We start from the raw sequence: 21,765 nt of genomic DNA on the forward strand, positions 1-21,765 counted from the left end.
GTAACTGTTTTTCTAGGATATCTTCCAGGACGGCAGGCCTACTACCCGCCCGTTGGAGGAGGGAAAATTGTAAAACACTAGAAGGTAAGTGCCTATGAGGAATGATTTCCCTTGTGAACCAGGTTCAGGAGTTACTTCTCTACAAACTGAGGATCAAGGGGAAGGGTGGGGACTTAAAACAGCTGTTGATTGATTGTGTTTCCTGTAGGGAGGAGCCTCTCATCTCTCAGGTGTGCTGTCCTGGAAGATATCCTAGAAAAACCGGTAAGTAACTGTCAATTTTTTGTCACAAGTGATTGAAAAATGACAAAAAAAAAAAAAAAAATACACAAAGTTGTCACTAAATGATATATTGCTCACACATGCCATGGTTATATGTGGAATTACACCCCAAAATGCATTCTGCTGCTTCCCCTGAGTATGGGCATACCACATGTATGAGACTTTTTGGGAGCCTAGCCGCGTACAGGACCCCGAAAACTAAGCACCGCCCCAGTGTGAAAGGGGTCTCAGTGTGAAAGCACTCGGGCTTTCACATTGGTATTGCAGATGAGGCTTCTTTCAGGCGCTTTTTTTTTTTACGCTAAAGCACCTGAAAAAATGCCCCAGTGTGAAAGGGGTCTAAGGGCGTAATTTTTGATTTCACTCCTCACTACATATCACAGTTTCGAAGGCCATAAAATACCAAGATAGCACAAAACCCCCCCAAATGACCCCATTTTGGAAAGTAGACACCCCAAGCTATTTGCTGATAGGCATGTTGAGTACATGGAATATTTTACAATTTGCCTCAAGTTGCGGGAAAATTAATTTTTTTTTCTTTTTTGCACAAAGTTGTCACTAAATGATATATTGCTCATGGGCATATGTGGAATGACACCCCAAAATAAATTCTGCTGCTTCTCCTGAGTACAGGGATACCACATGTGTGAGACTTTTTGGGAGCCTAGCCGTGTACAGGATCCCGAAAACCAATCACCGCCTACAGGCTTTCTAGGGGCGTAAAATGGTCATTTCACTTCCTCACTACCTATCACAGTTTTGGAGGCCATGAAATGACAAGATAGCACAACCCCCCCCCCCCCAATGACCCCATTTTGGAAAGTAGACACCCCAAGCTATTTGCTGAGAGGCCATGGAATATTTTATATTTTGCCACAAGTTTCGGGAAAATTGCAATTTTTTTTTTTTTTTTACACAACATTGTCACTAAATGATATATTGTTTAAACATGGCATGGCCATATGTGGAATTACACCCCAAAATACATTCTGCCGCTTTTCCTGAGTACGGGGATACCACATGTGTGGAACTTTTTGGCAGTCTAACCGTGTACAGGACCCCGAAAACCAATCATCGCCTTCAGGCTTTCTAAGGGAGTACATTTTTGAATTCACTCCTCACTTGCTATCACAGTTTCGGAGGCCATGAAATGCCCAGATAGCACAACCCCCGCCCCCCCCCCCCAAATTACCCCATTTTAGAAAGTAGACACTCCAGGCTATCTACTGAGAGGCATGTTGAGTATTTTGCAGATCTCGCTTTTGTCACAAAGTTTTGAAAATTGAAAAAAGAAAAAAAAAAATTATTTTCTTTCTTCATTTTCAAAAATAAATGAGATCTGTAAAATACTCACCATGTCTCTTAGCAAATACCTTGGGGTGTCTACTTTCCAAAATAGGGTCATTTGGGGGTGTTTTGTGCTATCTGGACATTTTAGGGCCTCCGTAACTGTGATAGGTAGTGAGGAGTAAATTCACAATATTTCATGGACTCAACATGCCTCTCATCAAATATCTTGGAGCGTCTACTTTCCAAAATGGGGTCATTTGGGGGGAGGTTGTGCTATCTTGGCATTTTATGGCCTTCAAAACTGTGATAGGTAGTGAGGAGTGAAATCAAAAATTTACACCCATAGAAATCCTGAAGGCGATGATTGTTTTTCGGGGTCCTGTACGCGGCTAGGCTCCCAAAAGGGGTCATTTGGGGGGGTTTTGAACTGTCCTGGCATTTTATGCACAACATTTAGAAGCTTATGTCACACATCACCCACTCTTCTAACCACTTGAAGGACAAAGCCCTTTGACACTTTTTGTTTACGTGAAAAAATATTATTTTTTTTGCAAGAAAATTACTTTGAACCCCAAACATTATATCTTTTTTCACAGCAAAGGCCCTACAGATTAAAATGGTGGGTGTTGCAACTTTTTTTTTCCACACAGTATTTGCGCGGCGATTTTTCAAACGCAATTTTTTGGGGGAAAAACACACTTTTTTAATTTTAATGCACTAAAACACACTATATTGCCCAAATGTTTGATGGAATAAAAAGATGATCTTATGCCGAGTACATGAATACCAAACATGCTTTAAAATTGTGCACAAATGTGCAGCGGTGACAAACTACATACATTTTTAAGAGCCTTTAAAAACCTTTACAGGTTACCATTTTAGATTTACAGAGGAGGTCTACTGTTAAAATTACTGCCCTCGATTTGACCTTCACGGTGATACCTCACATGCATGGTGCAATTGCTGTTTTCATATGACACCAGACCGACGCTTGCGTTCGCCTTTGCGCGTGAGCACGGGGGGACAGGGGTGCTTTTTAAAAAAAATATATTTATTATGCTTTTTTATTATATTTTTAAACTGTTCCTTTCATTTTTTTAAATTATTTTTATTGTTATCTCAGGGAATGTAAATATCCCCTATGATAGCAATAGGTAGTGACAGGTACTCTTTTTTGAAAAAATTGGGGTCTATTAGACCCTAGATCTCTCCTCTGCCCTCAAAGCATCTGACCACACCAAGATCGGTGTAATAAAATGCTTTGACAATTTTCCAATGGTGCTGTTTATATCCGGCGAAACCAAAGTCACAAAATGCTCGTAGCTTCCGGTTTCTTAGGCCATAGAGATGACTGGAGCCATGCTGGTCTCTGATCAGCTTTATGGTCAGCTGGCGGAATCACTGGCTGCATTCTCGGGTTCTCGGGTTCAGGAGAGCCCGATAAAACCATGGAAGATGGAGGGAGGGGGAACAGACGTTCCCACCCACTGCTTATAAAAGCAGTCTAGAGGCTAATTAGCCGCTAGGATTGCTTTTACATGAAAGCCGACTGCTGGCTGAAAAGAATGATACCATGATGATACTTAAACCTGCAGGCATCATTCTGGTATAACCACTCAAAGTCCAGCAACATACCAGTACGTTGCTGGTCCTTGTTGAGCAAACATTGTAATGTTCTTTTTTTCATGCAGCCTGTGGGCTGAACAAATAAAAGACTGATCGGTGGGTATGCCCACCATTAGCATACCACCCTTCATCCACCCACTTCTAATGATGGGCATACATGCACCATTTTCTTTTAACTGTGGTGGTGAAATTACCTCCTACAGAACTGGAGTCGCTGATTTACAAACGTGGGAGCAAATGCTGTTGCTGTCAAGATGAGTAAATCAGTGCTGCAGCTGAATTGCATACCTGCTAAGCAAATGATGGTTAATAATAAAACAAAGTAACATTACAGTATAACAGTAAGACTTGCCATACCTGCAAAGCAAATACAATAAAACATAGTAAAAATAAAACTTTTTTAACGCAATCTGTGCCTAAAAAATATATGCCGAAGCATGGGGGCATCCGCCCCTAATGTTAAGAGCAAAAAGCTCCTCCACCACTGCCCCATGCTTCAGCATATATGCTCTTTTTTTTTTAACTGTAGTGGGGAAATCACCTCCGACAGCACTTGAAGTCACGGCTTTATGTATCGTGGGAGCAAACGCTGTTGCTATCAAGATGAATAAACCCGTGCTGCAGCTGAATGGCATACCTAAGCAAATGATGGTTAACAATAAAACAAACATTACAGTATAACATACCATACCTGCAAAGCAAATACAATAAAACATAGTAAAAATAAAACAGAGAGAACGATAGATATAGAATAGTGAGCGAACAGTAGAGAGCGAACATGAGAGAGAACAATAGAGAGAGAGAGAGAGAGAGAGAGAGAGAGAGAGAGAGAGAGAGAGAGAAAGAAGAAAATACAACCACAACTATTTTTGGCTTTTTTATTTTTGTGTGGTTTTTTTTCACATTTTTCACTTTTATAAAAACTATAAATTGAACGTTGCAGATTAGGGTCTCTCAAAATGTGATGGCCATCACATCTTTCGAGACCCCAACACCCTGTGTACCTGTGCCTATGACTGTGTGGTGCTGTACCCTACGCTAATAATCAACTAGTGTGCGATAGCATTCGAAACAGTCACCAATGCAAAGACCAGGTTGGGAGGGACAATAAAAGTGGGTGTCACGCCTAAATCCGCGCTTTTTACAGACACGACATCTTCTTTGGGGATTTCTTTGGGTAGGGGTACCAGAGAGGACATGCGGAAAATGCCTCTCATGCAGCCAGCTTACTGCATTTGCGTTGGGAAGTTGGGCCAGAGCACCGCCAGGAAACAGAAGGGCTCTGATGATCTCTTCCTGGAATTTAAGGAAGGATCTAGTTTGTCCTGAAGCTTTGTATAGCACAAAAGCATTCGGCAAAGCCAATTGAAATAGATAAACAGACACTTTTTTGTACCAGCGTCTGGCCTTAAGCGCAATTAGGTACGGCGCCAACAACTGGTCGTTGAGGTCCACCCTTCCCATATTAAGGTTATATTCGTGGATACAGAGGGGTTTCTCCACAACACCAGTCGCCGTAGGAATTTGAACAGCCGTGTCTGCGTGAAGGGAGGACAGAACAAAAACATTCTTATTATCCTTCCACTTCACAGCGAGCAAATTATTACATCTCAAGCAGGCTCTCTCCCCCAGCATAAGACGGGAATCTACAAGCCGTTGGGGTAAGCCCCAGCGATTAGATCGCATGGTGCCACATGCGCCAATTTGATGGTCAAACAAGTTACTAAAAAGTGGCACGCTTGCGTAATAATTGTCCACATACAAGTGGTACCCCTTTCCGAATAAGGGCGATACCAAGTCCCACACAATCTTACCAGCGCTCCCTATGTAGTCAGGGCAGTTCTCCGTCTCTACGTAAGTATCTCTTCCCTCGTAAACCATAAAACCATATGTATAGCCTGTGGCCCTGTCACAGAGCTTATACATCTTGACCCCGTATCTGGCAGGATTGCTGGGAAGATACTGTTTGAATGACAAGTGGCCAGAAAAATTAATCAGGGACTCATCAACGCAGACAACTTGATGGGGAGTAAACAAGGCTGCAAAACGTTGGTTGAAGTAGTTTACGAGGGGCCGAATTTTGTAGAGCCGATCAAATTCAGGGTCACCCCGAGGACGACAGAGTTCATTATCGTTGAAATGCATGAACCGCAAGATCTGCTCGTATCGTGTCCTGGTCATGGAGTTAGAGAACACGGGCGTATAGTGAATTGGAGAGACCGTATTTGGTCTCCAGTCTCTGGCAAGGGTCAGCTGGGGATTAGCCGGGATGAATTGACCAGCATATAAATTACTTTGGTCCACAATAGATCTATAGAGATCTAATGTGAAAAACTGAATAATAATCAAGTGACGTAAAATCAACTGTTTCCACCTGAATTCTGGGTTGGCCAGTGAATGAGGGAAGTACGGGTGCTGCAGAAGTGGTGGGTTCCCAATTAGGATTGGCGAATGAGGCAGGAAGGGCAGTAAGGGCTCGACGGGCCTGTCTTTGTCTTCTTCTTGGTGGCAGCGGGACACTACTCATGCTTGCCACCTCGCCAGCTTGAACTGCACTTATGGGACTCGCCACGTCACCAAGTGTTACTGCAGTGCTGGATGTACGACCAGGATGTACTAGGCCGCTGGTGCTTGCCAGTTCACCAGAAGGATGAGCGGCGCTAGTACTGGCTCTCTGCTCCACACGAGGGACCTGCGGTTCTTGCACCGCAACGACAGAAGAAGAGGATCGGGGTCTGGTACGCCTGACCTTGGCGGGGACCACAACTCCGTCGTCAGAGCTATTTGTCAGGGTGCCGCTGCTGTCTACAGGTTCGTATTCTGAGCCTGAATCTGACAGATAAGCGACTTCCTCTTCACTATCTGTCATGCTCAGAAACGTGTAGGCCTCTTCACTAGTGTACCTTCGATTTGACAATTTGGTCTCTAAATTTACTGGTACACTAGTAAGACTCTCAGGTAAAAAAGCTCCCTTTAGCGACTGATTCAAATGCCACCAAAGAAACTGTTAGCGTTCGCAGGGATCAGGCCTGACTCTGCGAACGCTGCAGTTATGTGTGTTGTGTTTTGTAAGTGACAGTGATCGATTGATACTGCACTTGGGTGGGCGGGGCTAGGCAGAGGGGCTAAACGCAGGTGCTAGCAGGTATCTGGGCTGATCCCGCTAACACTGCGTTTTTGGGAACCCTAAACTGTTGGGGGTGCTAATATAGATCTGATCAGATCAGATATTGATCTGTTCAGACACTACACTATTAAGGGAGGTGTATGGTGCGTGCGTGGGTGTTAGCGGTACTGGCACTGATCTGATGCTGCCTGGGGCGACGCAGACCCTATCTGGCGCTAAAACCTAACTTTGATCACCCGCTGGGTGATCAGGGGGTTAAACCTTTATTGGATAAAATACGGCGGGTGCCCTGATGCTATAAAAAAGAAATCTAGCTAAACTGCATCACCCGTGACACTTGTACTGTAATCACAGGTGACAGGGGGGTAATCAAGGGGTTAAACCTTTATGGGGGGGTCCCTAGACCTATCTGAGCCTAATACTAATTACCCTAACACTGATTAATGTCACTAATGACACCAGTACAGCGATCAAAAAAATATCTGAACGCTGCACTGGGTGACACAGTGACAGGTGGTGAAGAGGTTAACTGTCAGTGTAGTGTTGGTGAAACTCACTTTTCAATGCTCTCTCCTCTCGGTCTGGAACGAAAAGACCGACACGAGGAGAGGTGACATCACTTCTCCTTGTCAGTGTTTACACTTACACGACAGGGGAAGGATCTAATTCGTCAGGACCGATCACCAGGTCCAGGCCAGATTTAATTGGCCTGGGGATTCCTGATCGAATCCGATCATTGTGGCCAGCGGGGGGGCCCCCCCAGCCGGCCGCGCGTCTGACGAAACATGACGCCGATTCGCTTGCCTGTGCCATTCTGCCGCAGTACAACTGCAGCAGATGGTCGGCAAGTGGTTAATAATTTTCAGTCTGATGTTCTGGGCTGCTTGTGGTGACCATTGTCCTATCATGTTTCAAAATGTATAGGATGAATTGATTAAAATGTAAATGTGCTTTGCAGTGAGCACAAAGAATGCATCCTTACTGAGCTTTGATAACAAAGTGCCATTTTGACTCTACCATTTCAACTTTTAGTCTTTACAGGAATGAAGCTTTTAAAGTTGATGGAACATTTTCAAAATGCAAAGCAGCCTCAGGATCTGGGATCATAAAAGAACCATGGGAAAGTAAGTACAAAGAGCAATTTTCTTTTGCATGCAACAATGATTAAAGATGGGGCTCGGGTCTCAGCCTGCTGCCTGTTCTAATTATTTTTACTCTAACTGTGTAGAGTAAACTCATTACTGAACTGACCTAAGAATTGTTAACCTTTGCATACAATATAATACACGTGTAAATTTGAATATTTAAACTCAGTCATTCATGGAACTTTACAGTAAATTATCAGGATATATCCACTCTGAAAGGTGCCACACTAACTTATTCAAAGCAAGCCAAGGAGGAATTTGTTATAAACGATTTTATAATTGTATTGTTGTTCTAGGGAATCTGGAAGAACATTTTACACGCAACACCTCTCCATATTCATTGTACAGTGAAAATACCGATATTTTGGTCCAGGGATACCAAGATGGCCAGTGTAAAACTTTGCATGCTAACACCAATGGTGAGATTGTAAAAAAAACTATTCAGTAACACAAACCTTTTATTTCATGCGCTGTTCATCTGTGTATATAAAACATATTGTTCTAAATAGATATGAGATGATTGCTTCCCACTCTAGTTAATTTTGACAGCTATTATATATTGGAATACCAACATACAGTACATATCTAAATGATCACTCTCAGGAGAACAAATAAGCTGGCATCAGACGTGTGTGGCCATTCCCCTCAAGAACAACACTCACTCAACATGAGTATGTATGTGTAACAGATTGCAGCCACACGTTCAACTAAGGTTTGTGTTTATGTGACACAGCAATCTGGGACCTGCTGTTAGGCTTCATGTACACAGGACGTTTTTACAACCTCTCCTGAACTATTTAACTTGAGGATAGTAACCCACATTTAAAACATCAGTTTTGCCGCGTTTACATGTCGTGTTTGTGTGTAGAAGCGTTTTTTTTAAAATAGCCAAATATAAAAAAACGCCTGTAAATGAAATGCGGCTAAACATGAGTTACTGCGTTTAGCCACGTTTAGAAGCATTTGCCGCTTGAAATGCCTCTAAACTCAGCTTCTGAACCCATTTTTTGCGTTCCAAAAAAAGCCTCTGAACTCAACTGCCTAGAAACTACTACAGTGGGGACGGAAAGTATTCAGACCCCCTTAAATTTTTCACTGTTTGTTATATTGCAGCCATTTGCTAAAATCATTTAAGTTCATTTTTTTCCTCATTAATGTACACACAGCACCCCATATTGACAGAAAAACACAGAATTGTTGACATTTTTGCAGATTTATTAGAAAAGAAAAACTGAAATATCTGAAAACTGAAATATCACATGGTTCTAAGTATTCAGACCCTTTGCTGTGACGCTCATATATTTACCGTATTTATCGGCGTATAACACGCACTTTTTTCCCCTTAAAATCAGGGGAAAATCGTGGGTGCGTGTTATACGCCGATCCCCGCTATTTTTGTGATCTATCGGAGCGATCGCCGCCGACATTCACATAGCGTGTATTTTTAAATATGGCGCCGCGGAGTTCGGAGGGACTCGGCGGCGCTCGTTCAGCTGAACGAGCGCCGCCGAGAACACAGTGACTGGGCGGAGCCGAGATACACATAGCCGAGGGTTCTCGGAGCCGTTCACAGTCACGCCCAGTCCCCATGATGGACATAACAGAGGTCCAATGGCGGGACTGGGCGGGACTGTGAACAGCGCCGAGAAGAGCCGAGAACCCTCAGCTATGTGTATCTCGGCTCCGTCCAGTCACTGTGTTCTCGGCGGCGCTCGTTCAGCTGAACGAGCGCCGCTGAGTCCCTCCGAACTCCGTGGCGCTATATTTAAAAATACACACTAAACTTGTGTATGTCGGCGGCACTGGGGACAAGGCTGCACTGACCACTGGGGACAAGGCTGCACTGACCACTGGGGACAAGGCTGCACTGACCACTGGGGACAAGGCTGCACTGACCACTGGGGACAAGGCTGCACTGACCACTGGGGACAAGGCTGCACTAACCACTGGGGACAAGGCTGCACTAACCACTGGGGACAAGGCTGCACTGGAGCAAGGCTGCACTGGGGCAAAGCTGCACTGGGGCAAGGCTGCACTGACAAGACTGCACTGGGGCAAAGCTGCACTGACAAGACTGCACTGGACACTGGGGCAAGGCTGCACTAACAAGGCTGCAGATGAACACTGATGAGGCTGCATTGATGGGCATTTAAATGTAAGTTTTTTTTCCTTAAACTTCCCTCCTAAAAGTTTTTTTCCTTAAAATTCCCTCCTAAACTTGGGGTGCGTGTTATACGCCGATAAATACGGTAACTCAAGTGCTGTCCATTTCTTCTGATCATCCTTGAGATGGTTCTACACCTTCATTTGAGTTCAGCTGTGTTTGATTATACTGATTGGACTTGATTAGGAAAGCCACACACCTGTCTATATAAGACCTTTCAGCTCACAGTGCATGTCAGAGCAAATGAGAATCATGAGGTCAAAGGAACTGCCTGAAGAGCTCAGAGACAGAACTGTTGCAAGGCACAGATCTGGCCAAAGTTACAAAAAAAATTCTGCTGCACTTAAGGTTCCTAAGAGCACAGGGGCCTCCATAATCCTTAAATGGAAGACGTTTGGGACAACCAGAACCCTTCCTAAAGCTGACAGTCTGGCCAAACTGAGCTATCGGGGGAGAAGAGCCTTGGTGAGAGAGGTAAAGAAGAACCCAAAGATCACTGTGGCTGAGCTCCAGAGATGCAGTCGGGAGATGGGAGAATGTTGTAGAAAGTCAACCATGACTGCAGCCCTCCACCAGTCGGGGCTTTATGGCAGAGTGGCCCGAGGGAAGCCTCGCCTCAGTGCAAGACACATGAAAGCCTGCATGGAGTTTGCTAAAAAAAAACACCCGAAGGCCTCCAAGATGGTGAGAAATAAGATTCTTTGGTTTGATGAAACCAAGATAGAATTTTTTGGCCTTAATTTTAAGCGGTATGTGTGGAGAAAACCAGGCACTGCTCATCACCTGTCCAATACAGTCCCAACAGTGAAGCATGGTGGTGGCAGCAGCATGCTGTGGGGGTGTTTTTCAGCTGCAGGGACTGGACGACTGGTTGCAATCGAGGGAAAGATGAATGCGGCCAAGTACAGGGAAATCCTGGACGAAAACCTTCTCCAGAGTGCTCAGGACCTCAGACTGGGCTGAAGGTTTACCTTCCAACAAGACAATGACCCTAAGCACACAGCTAAAATAACGAAGGAGTGGCTTCACAACAACTCCATGACTGTTCTTGAATGGCCCAGCCAGAGCCCTGACTTAAACCCAATTGAGCATCTCTGGAGAGACCTAAAAACGGCTGTCCACCAACGCTTACCATCCAACCTGACAGAACTGGAGAACTTGCATCTTTCCCAAAAAGACTCATGGCTGTATTAGATCAAAAGGGTGCTTCTACTAAATACTGAGCAAAGGGTCTGAATACTTATGACCATGTGATATTTCAGTTTTTCTTTTTTAATAAATCTGCAAAAATGTCAACAATTCTGTGTTTTTCTGTCAATATGGGGTGCTGTGTGTACATTAATGAGGAAAAAAAATGAACTTAAATGATTTTAGCAAATGGCTGCAATATAACAAAGAGTGAAAAATTTAAGGGGGTCTGAATGCTTTCCAAACGACCCTGTGTACATGTACTGATAAGATAACAGAGGAGAATTCAGGAGCAGTTGAAAAAAATGCCCAACTGCTCCTGTACATGAGGCCTTACCCACTATCTGGCTGCAGGCCGAATTTTGATATTATGCTAACGGTGGTCTCTAGATAAAAATAATGCATTAGGATTAGGTAGTAAAAAAGAAAAACATCATTGCATGCATTTTCAGTATTACTATTGTAAGTATTTGAAGGTTGTCTCAACATTAGCCTTAGGGAGGGGAGGAAAGCACTTGGAGTCACTCACCCTCTGCTGAGTTGTAGAGAGCAAACATGCTGTCAAAGAGGAGAGGTCAGAATACAGCTGTGTAATGACTCATCAGTGTGCTGTTGTCCAACTGTTTAATAATTAGGTAGGGGGTGTATTCTTGACCAAATTGTGCTGCTGCAGTGGAGGCTGCAGATCTGGTTGTGCTCTCTGGTAGGATGCTTGGATCACGGGCTGAATAAATTACATAACAATAATTCAACTCATCCATGCTAATATATAAACGGTGAATGTTTGTGAACCAAAAAAAAAAAAAAAATCATAAGATAAAGAATAAAATAATGAAAATAAAATCCTCCATGAGTAAAATTGGGAAAACACACTCCAGTACACACAAACCATATATATATAAATAAATGTATGTATGTAAAGGATTATATATTCTTTTGCAGCCAAAACAGCCCCCCACTCCCATATGTATTTTGACTATGTAATAAACTGTGTGCATAGAGTTTAGCTTGATATTTTGTAGGTATGAAGCATCTCCGATACAATAAAAAAAAAAAAAAAAAAAAAAAAAACTGTATAAAAGGATATATTGAATTATCCTGTTTAACTTAGGGCCCTTTCACATGGGCATTCTAATCAGGTCCCCATGCAACCCTATGGACGGGTGGTTGTAAACACACTCAACCTCCAAGTCTGTTCAGGTCCAGAAGAAAAAAAAAAAAAAAAAAAAAAAGACAGAAAAAGGACTGTATCCTTCTCTGTTTTTCTGGACTAAATGTGATGGATTAGAGGTAGCCTGATGTAAAGGGACAGTGGTATCTATTTACATCCAGCTGCCCAAAGATCTATTATCAGGCTGTCCATTGTCCATCAGGCACAAACTGAACAGGCACAAAAACTGACATCTGTCCCATTCAGCAGGGGATCTGCTCAGTGGTGTATTTAGGTTTTGTGCTGCCCTAGGCCTGACTAAGCTCGCGCACCCCCTAATTTAACTATGACCCACCCCTTCCTGTCAAGGCCACACCCCTTCCTTTTTAAGATCCGCCCTGTCAACTTCATGGGAGGACAAAGGGACGCCACGGGAAGAGGACAAAGGGACGCCGCGGGAGGAGGACAGTGAGCGATACAGCATCTTTTCATTTGGGGGTAAGGGGATATGTGCTGGGTGCTTTGGGAGGCTCTTGCACTGAAGTCGTGTCCCTCCTCTGTGGCTCCTCCTCCTCCTGGCTGTGTACTGAGTGTGTGTGGCTGACAGTGGGGAGAGAGGTGTCGGCTGCTACGGAAAGCTCACCGCCGCTTGTGGGACTCCAGGCGGCAGATGTCCTGGGTGCCCACGCTGGCGCATCTCTGTCTGGCCAGTTACCGAAACTCAGTGCCGTAACTTGTTGTGGGCTCTGGGACAGTGGCGTCACTAGGGTTGGCCTAGAGGATATCAGGTTAGGTACTTCCTAATGGCTCAGTTCCTGGGAACAGTAATGTATAATGGCCAACAGGCTCTCTTACCAGACCCGGTGTAACTGCAACAGTGATCCCTCCGGCTTGACGTTCGCTCACTCTGGGTTGCCCAGGCCAACTCTAGTCAGTAGTGTAGCATCTCTACCCTGGCAGTGGCTTCATCTTTCTCCCCCTCTGGTGGTGCGGGTACAACATGGCTCTCTGGTGGTGCGGGTACAACGTGGCTCTCTGGTGGTGCGGGTGCAGCGTAGCTCTCTGGTGGTGCGGGTGCAGCGTGGCTCTCTGGTGGTGCGGGTACAGCGTGGCTCTCTGGTGGTGCGGGTACAGCGTGGCTCTCTGGTGGTGCGGGTACAGCGTGGCTCTCTGGTGGTGCGGGTACAGCGTGGCTCTCTGGTGGTGCGGGTACAGCGTGGCTCTCTGGTGGTGCGGGTACAGCGTGGCTCTCTGGTGGTGCGGGTACAGCGTGGCTCTCTGGTGGTGCGGGTACAGCGTGGCTCTCTGGTGGTGCGGGTACAGCGTGGCTCTCTGGTGGTGCGGGTACAGCGTGGCTCTCTGGTGGTGCGAGTACAGCGTGGCTCTCTGGTGGTGCGAGTACAGTGTGGCTCCCTATCTGGCTTCCCCCAGCACAGTACTCTCTTTTTCTCCTCCTGTAACCCCCCCCCAGCAGAGTGCATGCATGCTGGGGGCTGTAGCATGATGTCTGTGGACACACAGGGCCGCCATTCTTCAGGGATTACTCTTCCCATGATGCCCCCCAGAGTCTTCTGATTGGCCCTCTGCTGTAGCCAATTATGGGGTGAGAAACAGCGGTCAGGAAGCTGGGCGGCGGCACGGCAAAACCAATTAGAGCCGCTCTCTCTCTCTTCTCTCTTCTCCGTTCAGCTGACAGAAAGAGGAGGGGGGGGGCGAGCGGGGGAGATACACAGACAACCCGCATCTCTCCTCTCCCTGTCACAGCTCCATTTACCGGAGAACTCCCCCGCTCGCCCCCCCTCCCCTTTCTGTCAGCTGAACGGAGAAGAGAGAAGAAAGAGAGAGAGAGAGCGGCTCTAATTGGTTTTGCCGTGCCGCCGCTGTTTCCCTCCCCATGATTGGCCACATCAGAGAGAGAGAATCACAGCTTTACAGGGGCGGCTTGACAGCTCCTGATTTAACTGCTTTCTGGCCCCATCTGCAGCAGCGAGGCCACTGCACTCCCAAGCTGTACTCTCTTGATGTGCCCTGCTGTGCGGGAGGAGAGCGGGTGCCGTTTTTTTGGGGGGGGGGGGCGGCTTTTTGCCGCCCCCCACAAAGTGCCGCCCTAGGCCTGGGCCTTGTTGGCCTAGGCCAAAACACAGCACTGGATCTGCTCATGCATCCCCTCCCACTTTGTGTGAGAGGAACCTTAGAATGTATGTGACTTATTAAACCACTGTACATATTTAATATTATTCCTTAAAACAGGTAACTTGTTCAAACCAGGTGTATTTTGCAATATTTTGCAATACTAAAAAATGCATAGCCATAAGAGAAAAAACATTTTCAGAAGCCAGTTCACTCCAATGCATTAAATTGAGTGCATTAGAAAAAAATCTTGCAAAATATACATTTTGGTGAGCTGACATTTCCCAGTCTGTAAATGTGCATGTGTTAACACATATTAGCATCCAGTAAAACACAAGCATATTTTGTGAATTATCCGTCAGTATTTCCCTGCTAACACTATTGCTGCGGTGTCTTGCTTAACCACTTCAGCCCCGGAAGGATTTACCCCCTTCCTGACCAGAGCACTTTTTACAATTTGACACTGCGTCGCTTTAACTGCTAATTGCGCGGTCATGCAATGCTGTACCCAAACAAAATTTGCGTCCTTTTCTTCCCACAAATAGAGCTTTCTTTTGATGGTATTTGATCACCTCTGCCGTTTTTATTTTTTGCGCTATACACGGAAAAAGACCGAAAATTTTGAAAAAAAATCCAATAAACTCAATTTTAGTCATACATTTAGGCCAAAATGTATTCGGCCACATGTCTTTGGTAAAAAAAAATGTCAATAAGTGTATATTTATTGGTTTGCACAAAAGTTATAGCGTCTACAAACTAGGGTACATTTTCTGGAATTTACTCAGCCTTTAATTTATGACTGCCTATGTCATTTCTTGAGGTGCTAAAATGGCAGGGCAGTACAAAACCCCCACAAATGACCCCGTTTTGGAAAGTAGACACCCCAAGGAAATTGCTGAGAGGCATGTTGAGCTCATTGAATATTCATTTTTTTTTTGTCCCAAGTGATTGAATAATGACAAAAAAAAAAAAAAAAAAAAAATTACAAAAAGTTGTCACTAAATGATATATTGCTCACACAGGCCATGGGCATATGTGGAATTGCACCCCAAAATATATTCAGCTGCTTCTCCTGAGTACGGGGATACCACATGTGTGAGACTTTTTGGGAGCCTAGCCGCGTACGGGGCCCCGAAAACCAATCACTGCCTTCAGGATTTCTAAGGGCGTAAATTTTTGATTTTACTCCTCACTACCTATCACAGTTTTGAAGGCCATAAAATGCCCAGATGGCATAAAACCCCCCCAAATGACCCCATTTTGGAAAGTAGACACCCCAAGCTATTTGCTTTGAGGCATGTTGAGTCCATGGAATATTTTATATTTTGACACAAGTTGCGAGAAAGTGACATTTTTTTGCACAAAGTTGTCACTAAATGATATATTGCTCACACAGGCCATGGGCATATGTGGAAATGGCACCCCAAAATACATTTAGCTGCTTCTCCTGAGTATGGGGATACCACATGTGTGGGACTTTTTAGGAGCCTAGCCGCGTACGGGGCACCCGAAAACCAATCACCGCCTTCAGGATTTCTAAGGGTGTAAATTTTTGATTTCACTCTTCACTGCCTATCACAGTTTCGGAGGCCATGGAATGCCCAGGTGGCACAAACCCCCCCCCCCCAAATGACCACATTTTGGAAAGTAGACACCCTAAGCTATTTGCTGAGAGGCATAGTGAGTATTTTGCAGCTCTCATTTGTTTTTGAAAATGAAGAAAGACAAGAAAAAATTTTTTTTTTTCATTTTTCAAAACTTTGTGACAAAAGGGAGGTCTGCAAAATACTCACTATACCTCTTAGCAAATAGCTTGGGGTGTCTACTTTCCAAAATGGGGTAATTTGGGGGGGGGTTTTGCCACCTGGGCATTCTATGGCCTCCGAAACTGTGATAGGCAGTGAAGAGTGAAATCAAAAATTTACGCCCTTAGAAAGCCTGAAGGCGGTGCTTGGTTTTCGGGGTCCCGTGCGCGGCTAGGCTCCCAAAAAGTCCCACACAAGTGGTATCCCCATACTCAGGAGAAGCAACAGAATGTATTTTGGGGTGTAATTTCACATATTCCCATGGCATGTTTGAGCAATATATCATTTAGTGACAACTTTGTGCAAAAAAAAAAAAAAAAAAAAATTTGTCTCTTTCCCGCAACTTGTGTCACAATATAAAATATTCCATGGACTCGACATGCCTCTCAGCAAATAGCTTAGGGTGTCTACTTTTCAAAATGGGGTCATTTGGGGGGGGTTTTGAACTGTCCTGGCATTTTATGCACAACATTTAGAAGCTTATGTCACACATCACCCACTCTTCTAAACACTTGAAGACAAAGCCCTTTCTGACACTTTTTGATTACATGAAAAAATTATTTTTTTTTGCAAGAAAATTACTTTGAACCCCCAAACATTATATATTTTTTTAAAGCAAATGCCCTACAGATTAAAATGGTTGGTGTTTCATTTTTTTTTTTTTCACACAGTATTTGCGCAGCGATTTTTCAAACGCATTTTTGGGGGAAAAAAAACACACTTTTTAAAATTTTAATGCACTAAAACACACTATATTGCCCAAATGTTTGATGAAATAAAAAAGATGATCTTAGGCCGAGTACATGGATACCAAACATGACATGCTTTAAAATTGCGCACAAACGTGCAGTGGCAACAAATTTAATACATTTTTAAAAGTCTTTAAAAGTTACCACTTTAAATTTACAGAGGAGGTCTACTGCTAAAATTACTGCCCTCGATCTGACCTTCGCGGTGATACCTCACATGCATGGTGCAATTGCTGTTTACATTTGACGCCAGACCGACGCTTGCGTTCGCCTTAGCGCGAGAGCAGGGGGGACAGGAGTGCTTTTTTTTTTTTTTTCTTTATTATTTTTTTGCTTTTTTATCTTATTTTTAAACTGTTCCTTTCATATTTTTTTTTTAAATCATTTTTATTGTTATCTCAGGGAATGTAAATATCCCCTATGATAGCAATAGGTAGTGACAGGTAGTCTTTTTTGAAAAAATTGGGGTCTATTAGACCCTAGATTTCTCCTCTGCCCTCAAAGCATCTGACCACACCAAGATCGGTGTGATAAAATGTTTCCCCAATTTCCCAATGGCGCTGTTTACATCCGGCGAAATCTAAGTCATAAAATGCTTGTAGCTTCTGGTTTCTTAGGCCATAGAGATGTTTGGAGCCTCTCTGGTCTCTGATCAGCTCTATGGTCAGCTGGCTGAATCACCGGCTGCATTCTCAGGTTCCCTGTTGAGACAGGAGAGCCAGAGAAAAACACGGAAGACGGTGGGGGGGGGCATTCCCTCCCACTGCTTGTAAAAGCAGTCTAGAGGCTAATTAGCTGCTAGGATTGCTTTTACATGAAAGCCGACCGCTGGCTGAAAAGAATGATACCAAGATGATACTTAAACCTGCAGGCATCATTCTGGTATAACCACTCAAAGTAGTGAATGGCGTTACCTGAAGACAAAAAAATGGTTAACAATAAAGCACAGTAAACGGTAAAGTATAAAAAATTGCATACCTGAAAAGCAAACGTGATAAAACATAATAACAATAAAACATTGCAGAATAGAATACAGTAAAAAAAGAGCAGAACAATAGAGAGAGAATAGAGAGAGAGAGAACAATAAAACGACAACTATTTTTTTTTATTTTATGTTTTTGTTTGTTTTTTTTTTTTTACACTTTTTTTTGTAACTGTAAACGGTTCCAGGTTCGGGTCTCTCAAAACGCGATGGCATCTTGGGAGACCCTGTGAAAGTGTGCCTAGTCTGTGCAATGCTGTACCCTACGCTAAAACTCAACTAGTGCATGGTAGCGTTCAAAACATTCACCAATGCAAAGACCAGGATTGTCAGGACAGGAGGGACAATAATAGCAGGTGTCACGCCTATATCCGCGCTTGCTGCAGACACGACATCTTTTTTGGGGGGGTTCGTTGGGTAGGGGTACTCGGGAGGACATAAAGAAAATGCCTCTCATGCAGCCGACTGCATTTGGTTGGGGATGTGAATGGGGGAAGTACGGGCGCTGCAGAAGTGGTGGGTTCCCAATTAGGATTGGCGAATGCAGCAGGAAGGGCATTATGGGCACGACGGGCCTGTGTTTGTCTTTTTGGTGGCAGTGGGACACTACTTGTGCTTGCCACCTCGCCAGCTTGAACTGCACTTATGGGACTCGCCACGTCACCAAGTGTTACTGCAGTGCTGGTTTGACTACGACCGGGGTGTACTAGGCCGCTGGCGCTTGCCAGTTGACCAAAACGCTACCAAAAAAACTGTTAGCGATCGCAGGGATCAGGCCTGACTCTGCAAATGCTGCAGTTATGTGTTTAGTGTTTTGTAAGTGACAGTGATCGATCGATACTGCACTTGGGTGGGCTGGGCCGGGTGGAGGGGCAAAACGCAGGTGCTAGCAGGTATCTGGGCTGATCCCGCTAACACTGCATTTTTGGGAACCCTAAACTGCTGGGGACGCTAGTATAGATCTGATCGGATCAGATATTGATCCGTTCAGATACTATACCACTAAGGGAGGTGTACGGTGCGTGCGTGGGTGTTAGCATTACTGGCACTAACCTGACGCTGCCTGGGGCTTGCCAGTTCACCAAAACGCTACCAAAAAACTGTTAGCGATCGCAGGGATCAGGCCTGACTCTGCGAACGCTGCAGTTATGCGTTTAGTGTTTTGTAAGTGTCAGTGATCGATTGATACTGTACTTGGGTGGGCTGGGCCGGGCGGAGGGGCAAAACGCAGGTGCTAGCAGGTATCTGGGCTGATCCCGCTAACACCGCGTTTTTGGGAACCCTAAACTGCTGGGGACGCTAGTATAGATCTGATCAGATCAGATATTGATCCGTTCAGATACTATACCACTAAGGGAGGCGTATGCTGCGTGCGTGGGTGTTAGCGGTACTGGCGCTAATCTGACGCTGCCTGGGGAGACGCATATCACCGCTGGGCGATCAGGGGGCTAAACCTTTATTCGGTAATAAACGGTGGGTGCCCTGACACTAAAAAATAAACGAACTAACCAGCGTCACCCGTAACAGTTATACGGTGATCAGTGGTGAAAGGGTTAACTAGGGGGCAATCAAGGGGTTAAAACATTTATTAGGTAGTATATGGGGGTCCCTGTCGCTATAAAACGCTGACGGCGAACCTAAATATTTACGTCCCTAACTAGCGTCACCAGCGACACTAATACAGCGATCAGAAAAATGATCGCTTAGCGACACTGGTGACGGGGGGTGATCAAGGGGTTAAAACTTTATTGGGGGGGGTTAGGGGGTATCCTAGACCTAAAGGGGGCTAATACTAACTGCCCTAACACAGTAACTGTCACAAACTGACACCATGCAGTAATCAGAAAAAAAAAAAAAAAAACTGCTTAGTGTCAGTGTGACGGGGGGTGATTGGGGGGTGATCGGCGGGGGATCGGGGGTGTAAAGTATGCCTGGCATGTTCTACTGTAAGTGTATGTGTTGTGCAACTCACTCAGATGTCTTCTCTCCTCGGCGCCGGAACGGAAACTGCTGAGCCGAGGAGAGATGACATCACATCCTCTGCCTGTGTGTACTACACACTGGCAAGGGAGGATTCTCATTGGCTGGGAGCGATCGCGGGGGGGGGCCACAAATGGATGGCCTCCCCCTCATCACTGAACGCTCCCAGACCAAAGCCGACCGCCTCGGGCACCGGGGGGGGGTCGATCGGACCCCCCCACCCGCGGGAGGCAGATCATGTATGGGTACGTGATTCTGCCTGCCCGTGCCATTTTGCTGACATATATCAGCGTGAGGCGGTCGGCAAGTGGTTAAGCAGGCAGACTGGGAGGCAAGCCCCAAAAAGTAAATTTATAGCCCCAACCTCTAACTGCAGCAGGAGTGGGAGCTATTCGACTTCACTATTTAACAATGATGTATGGAACCTCTCAGTCTGCATGGATGTCATCATAGTCAGTGATAGTAAGAATATCTGTAGCAAGGTCTCCGGCCTTATCCAGTCTAATGAGGACCTCCAAGGCCAAAGATAGCCAACATTCTTCAGTATGTAGTGGGTTGTGAGGCATAGTGGGTACAAAGATGGTGAAAGTTATTGGGCGCCAGACACTTCTTGGATGTAAATGAGGTTTTATTTCTTTTGACAGTCCTTTTTGCATTTTTGGGGCGAAAGAGGGTTAGGGCCAGGACACCCTTAAGTAGTCATAGATGCAATTGGCAGACTCTGAGACTTCAATAGGAGGACAGCCGTGCAGGGAAAGACCCCAGCAAGGTGCCACATCTGCACATGCAGGAATGCCGTCTCCTATGGTAACAGTCTAACAGTTCCTAACCCAAACGTACCAGTCCTTTCAGCTCCACTACAACTGCCTCTTGTAGTTCTTCAACACTGAGCTCCCAGTCTCTCACTAGACCCACTAATTAATTGACTCTGAATCCCTTGAGCTCCTCCAAGGTTTGCAGTGGTATCCCCCCTCAAGCGTCACCCACATGTCCCTGTTGGATCCCTAGCTTGGCCCTCCAGATACCTCTCAAGCTTCACCCCTGCTAACCGGCGAGGTCCCTGGCTTGACACACAAGGCTGCTCTGCAAGCGTCTCCTCCGCGGGTTGGGTCCTTGACTTGATCACCGCCTGAAGTTTCCCGATTCTCCACCATGCCCCTTCGGTGAGAATGTGTTTCTGGTACTTGCGTCAGTTACTCACTGTGGTCCCTGGTAAGGCTCGGTTCACACATGGGCGGCACGACTTGCAGGTCGCCTCAGCGAGGCGACCTGCAAACGACTGCGGGGCGACTTGCGAGACGACTTCTGCATAGAAGTCTATGCAAGTCGCCCCAAGTCGCCCCCAAAGTAATACAGGAACCTTTTTCTAAGTCGGAGCGACTTGCGTCGCTCCAATTAGAACGGTTCCATAGCACAGAACGGGAGGCGACTTGTCAGGCGACTAGGTCGCCTGACAAGTCGCCCCAGTGTGAACCGAGCCTAAAGGTGGTTGGTCCCATTGTGGTGACAGCTCCCCTTCTACCTCTGACCACTGACAGGTTCTCCGGCCGACAGAACTGTCAATTATGGTCGGATTGCAAGCCGCAATCCCAACCTTGTGCCGCTCTCTTTACTTCTGGACAGGCTCTCACACAGGCTAGCAGCCAGATGCCACCAGGATAGGCCAAATCTCTGGCCTAGCAGCCCAGGGTGTACGACACACGTCCACCCAGACAGTCATCCAGGTGGCACAGAACATAGATTACCTGACCTCACCCGAATATATAGGTTCTCCCAGCAGGCCAAGGGATTCAAGAAAACCCCTGCCCATTGGCTGAGATACCCCGTATACCCATAACCTGACCTTGGGTTGCCCTTCTCGTATCTAGTACCACCAAGTACCCGGCCACCTAGTGATAGAAGAGAAACATGCAACAAGGCTTAACTTAGGGAGAACTCAATAGATCTCTATCAATCGACCAAGATAACTCCTGGCAAGTAAATTTGTGAGGAGCTCCCTGATTAGAGTCCATGGGATGAGAGGAACACCGCGTGACACAATCTAAACTAAAAAGTGAATATTCACCTAAAATGCAGTGACCAGAAAAACTATGCTGAACCTCTTGTGCTTATATTATTATTATTACTATTATTATACAGGATTTATA

General features: G+C 45.4%; 1 protein-coding gene and 1 long non-coding RNA gene across 3 annotated transcripts in view; one reads left to right on the forward strand and one right to left on the reverse strand.

Annotated features, from left to right (window-relative positions):
* The window catches only part of LOC141127933 (uncharacterized), a 162,363-nt gene extending 148,624 nt beyond the window's left edge, over positions 1–13,739 (reverse strand). Inside the window, exon 1 of the long non-coding RNA XR_012241611.1 lies at positions 12,828–13,739. This is a non-coding gene — a long non-coding RNA (uncharacterized lncRNA). The remainder of the gene's footprint in view (positions 1–12,827) is intronic.
* LOC141127932 (uncharacterized) overlaps positions 1–21,765 on the forward strand; it is a 121,663-nt gene that overhangs the window by 71,927 nt on the left and 27,971 nt on the right. For both annotated transcript variants that reach the window (XM_073614834.1, XM_073614835.1), the window contains 2 exons: positions 7,358–7,449; positions 7,767–7,889. In XM_073614834.1, the coding sequence (XP_073470935.1) occupies positions 7,358–7,449; positions 7,767–7,889 (215 nt within the window). The remainder of the gene's footprint in view (positions 1–7,357; positions 7,450–7,766; positions 7,890–21,765) is intronic.

Source organism: Aquarana catesbeiana, linkage group LG02, assembly GCF_042186555.1.
Source record: "Aquarana catesbeiana isolate 2022-GZ linkage group LG02, ASM4218655v1, whole genome shotgun sequence".
Taxonomy (NCBI): domain Eukaryota; kingdom Metazoa; phylum Chordata; class Amphibia; order Anura; family Ranidae; genus Aquarana; species Aquarana catesbeiana.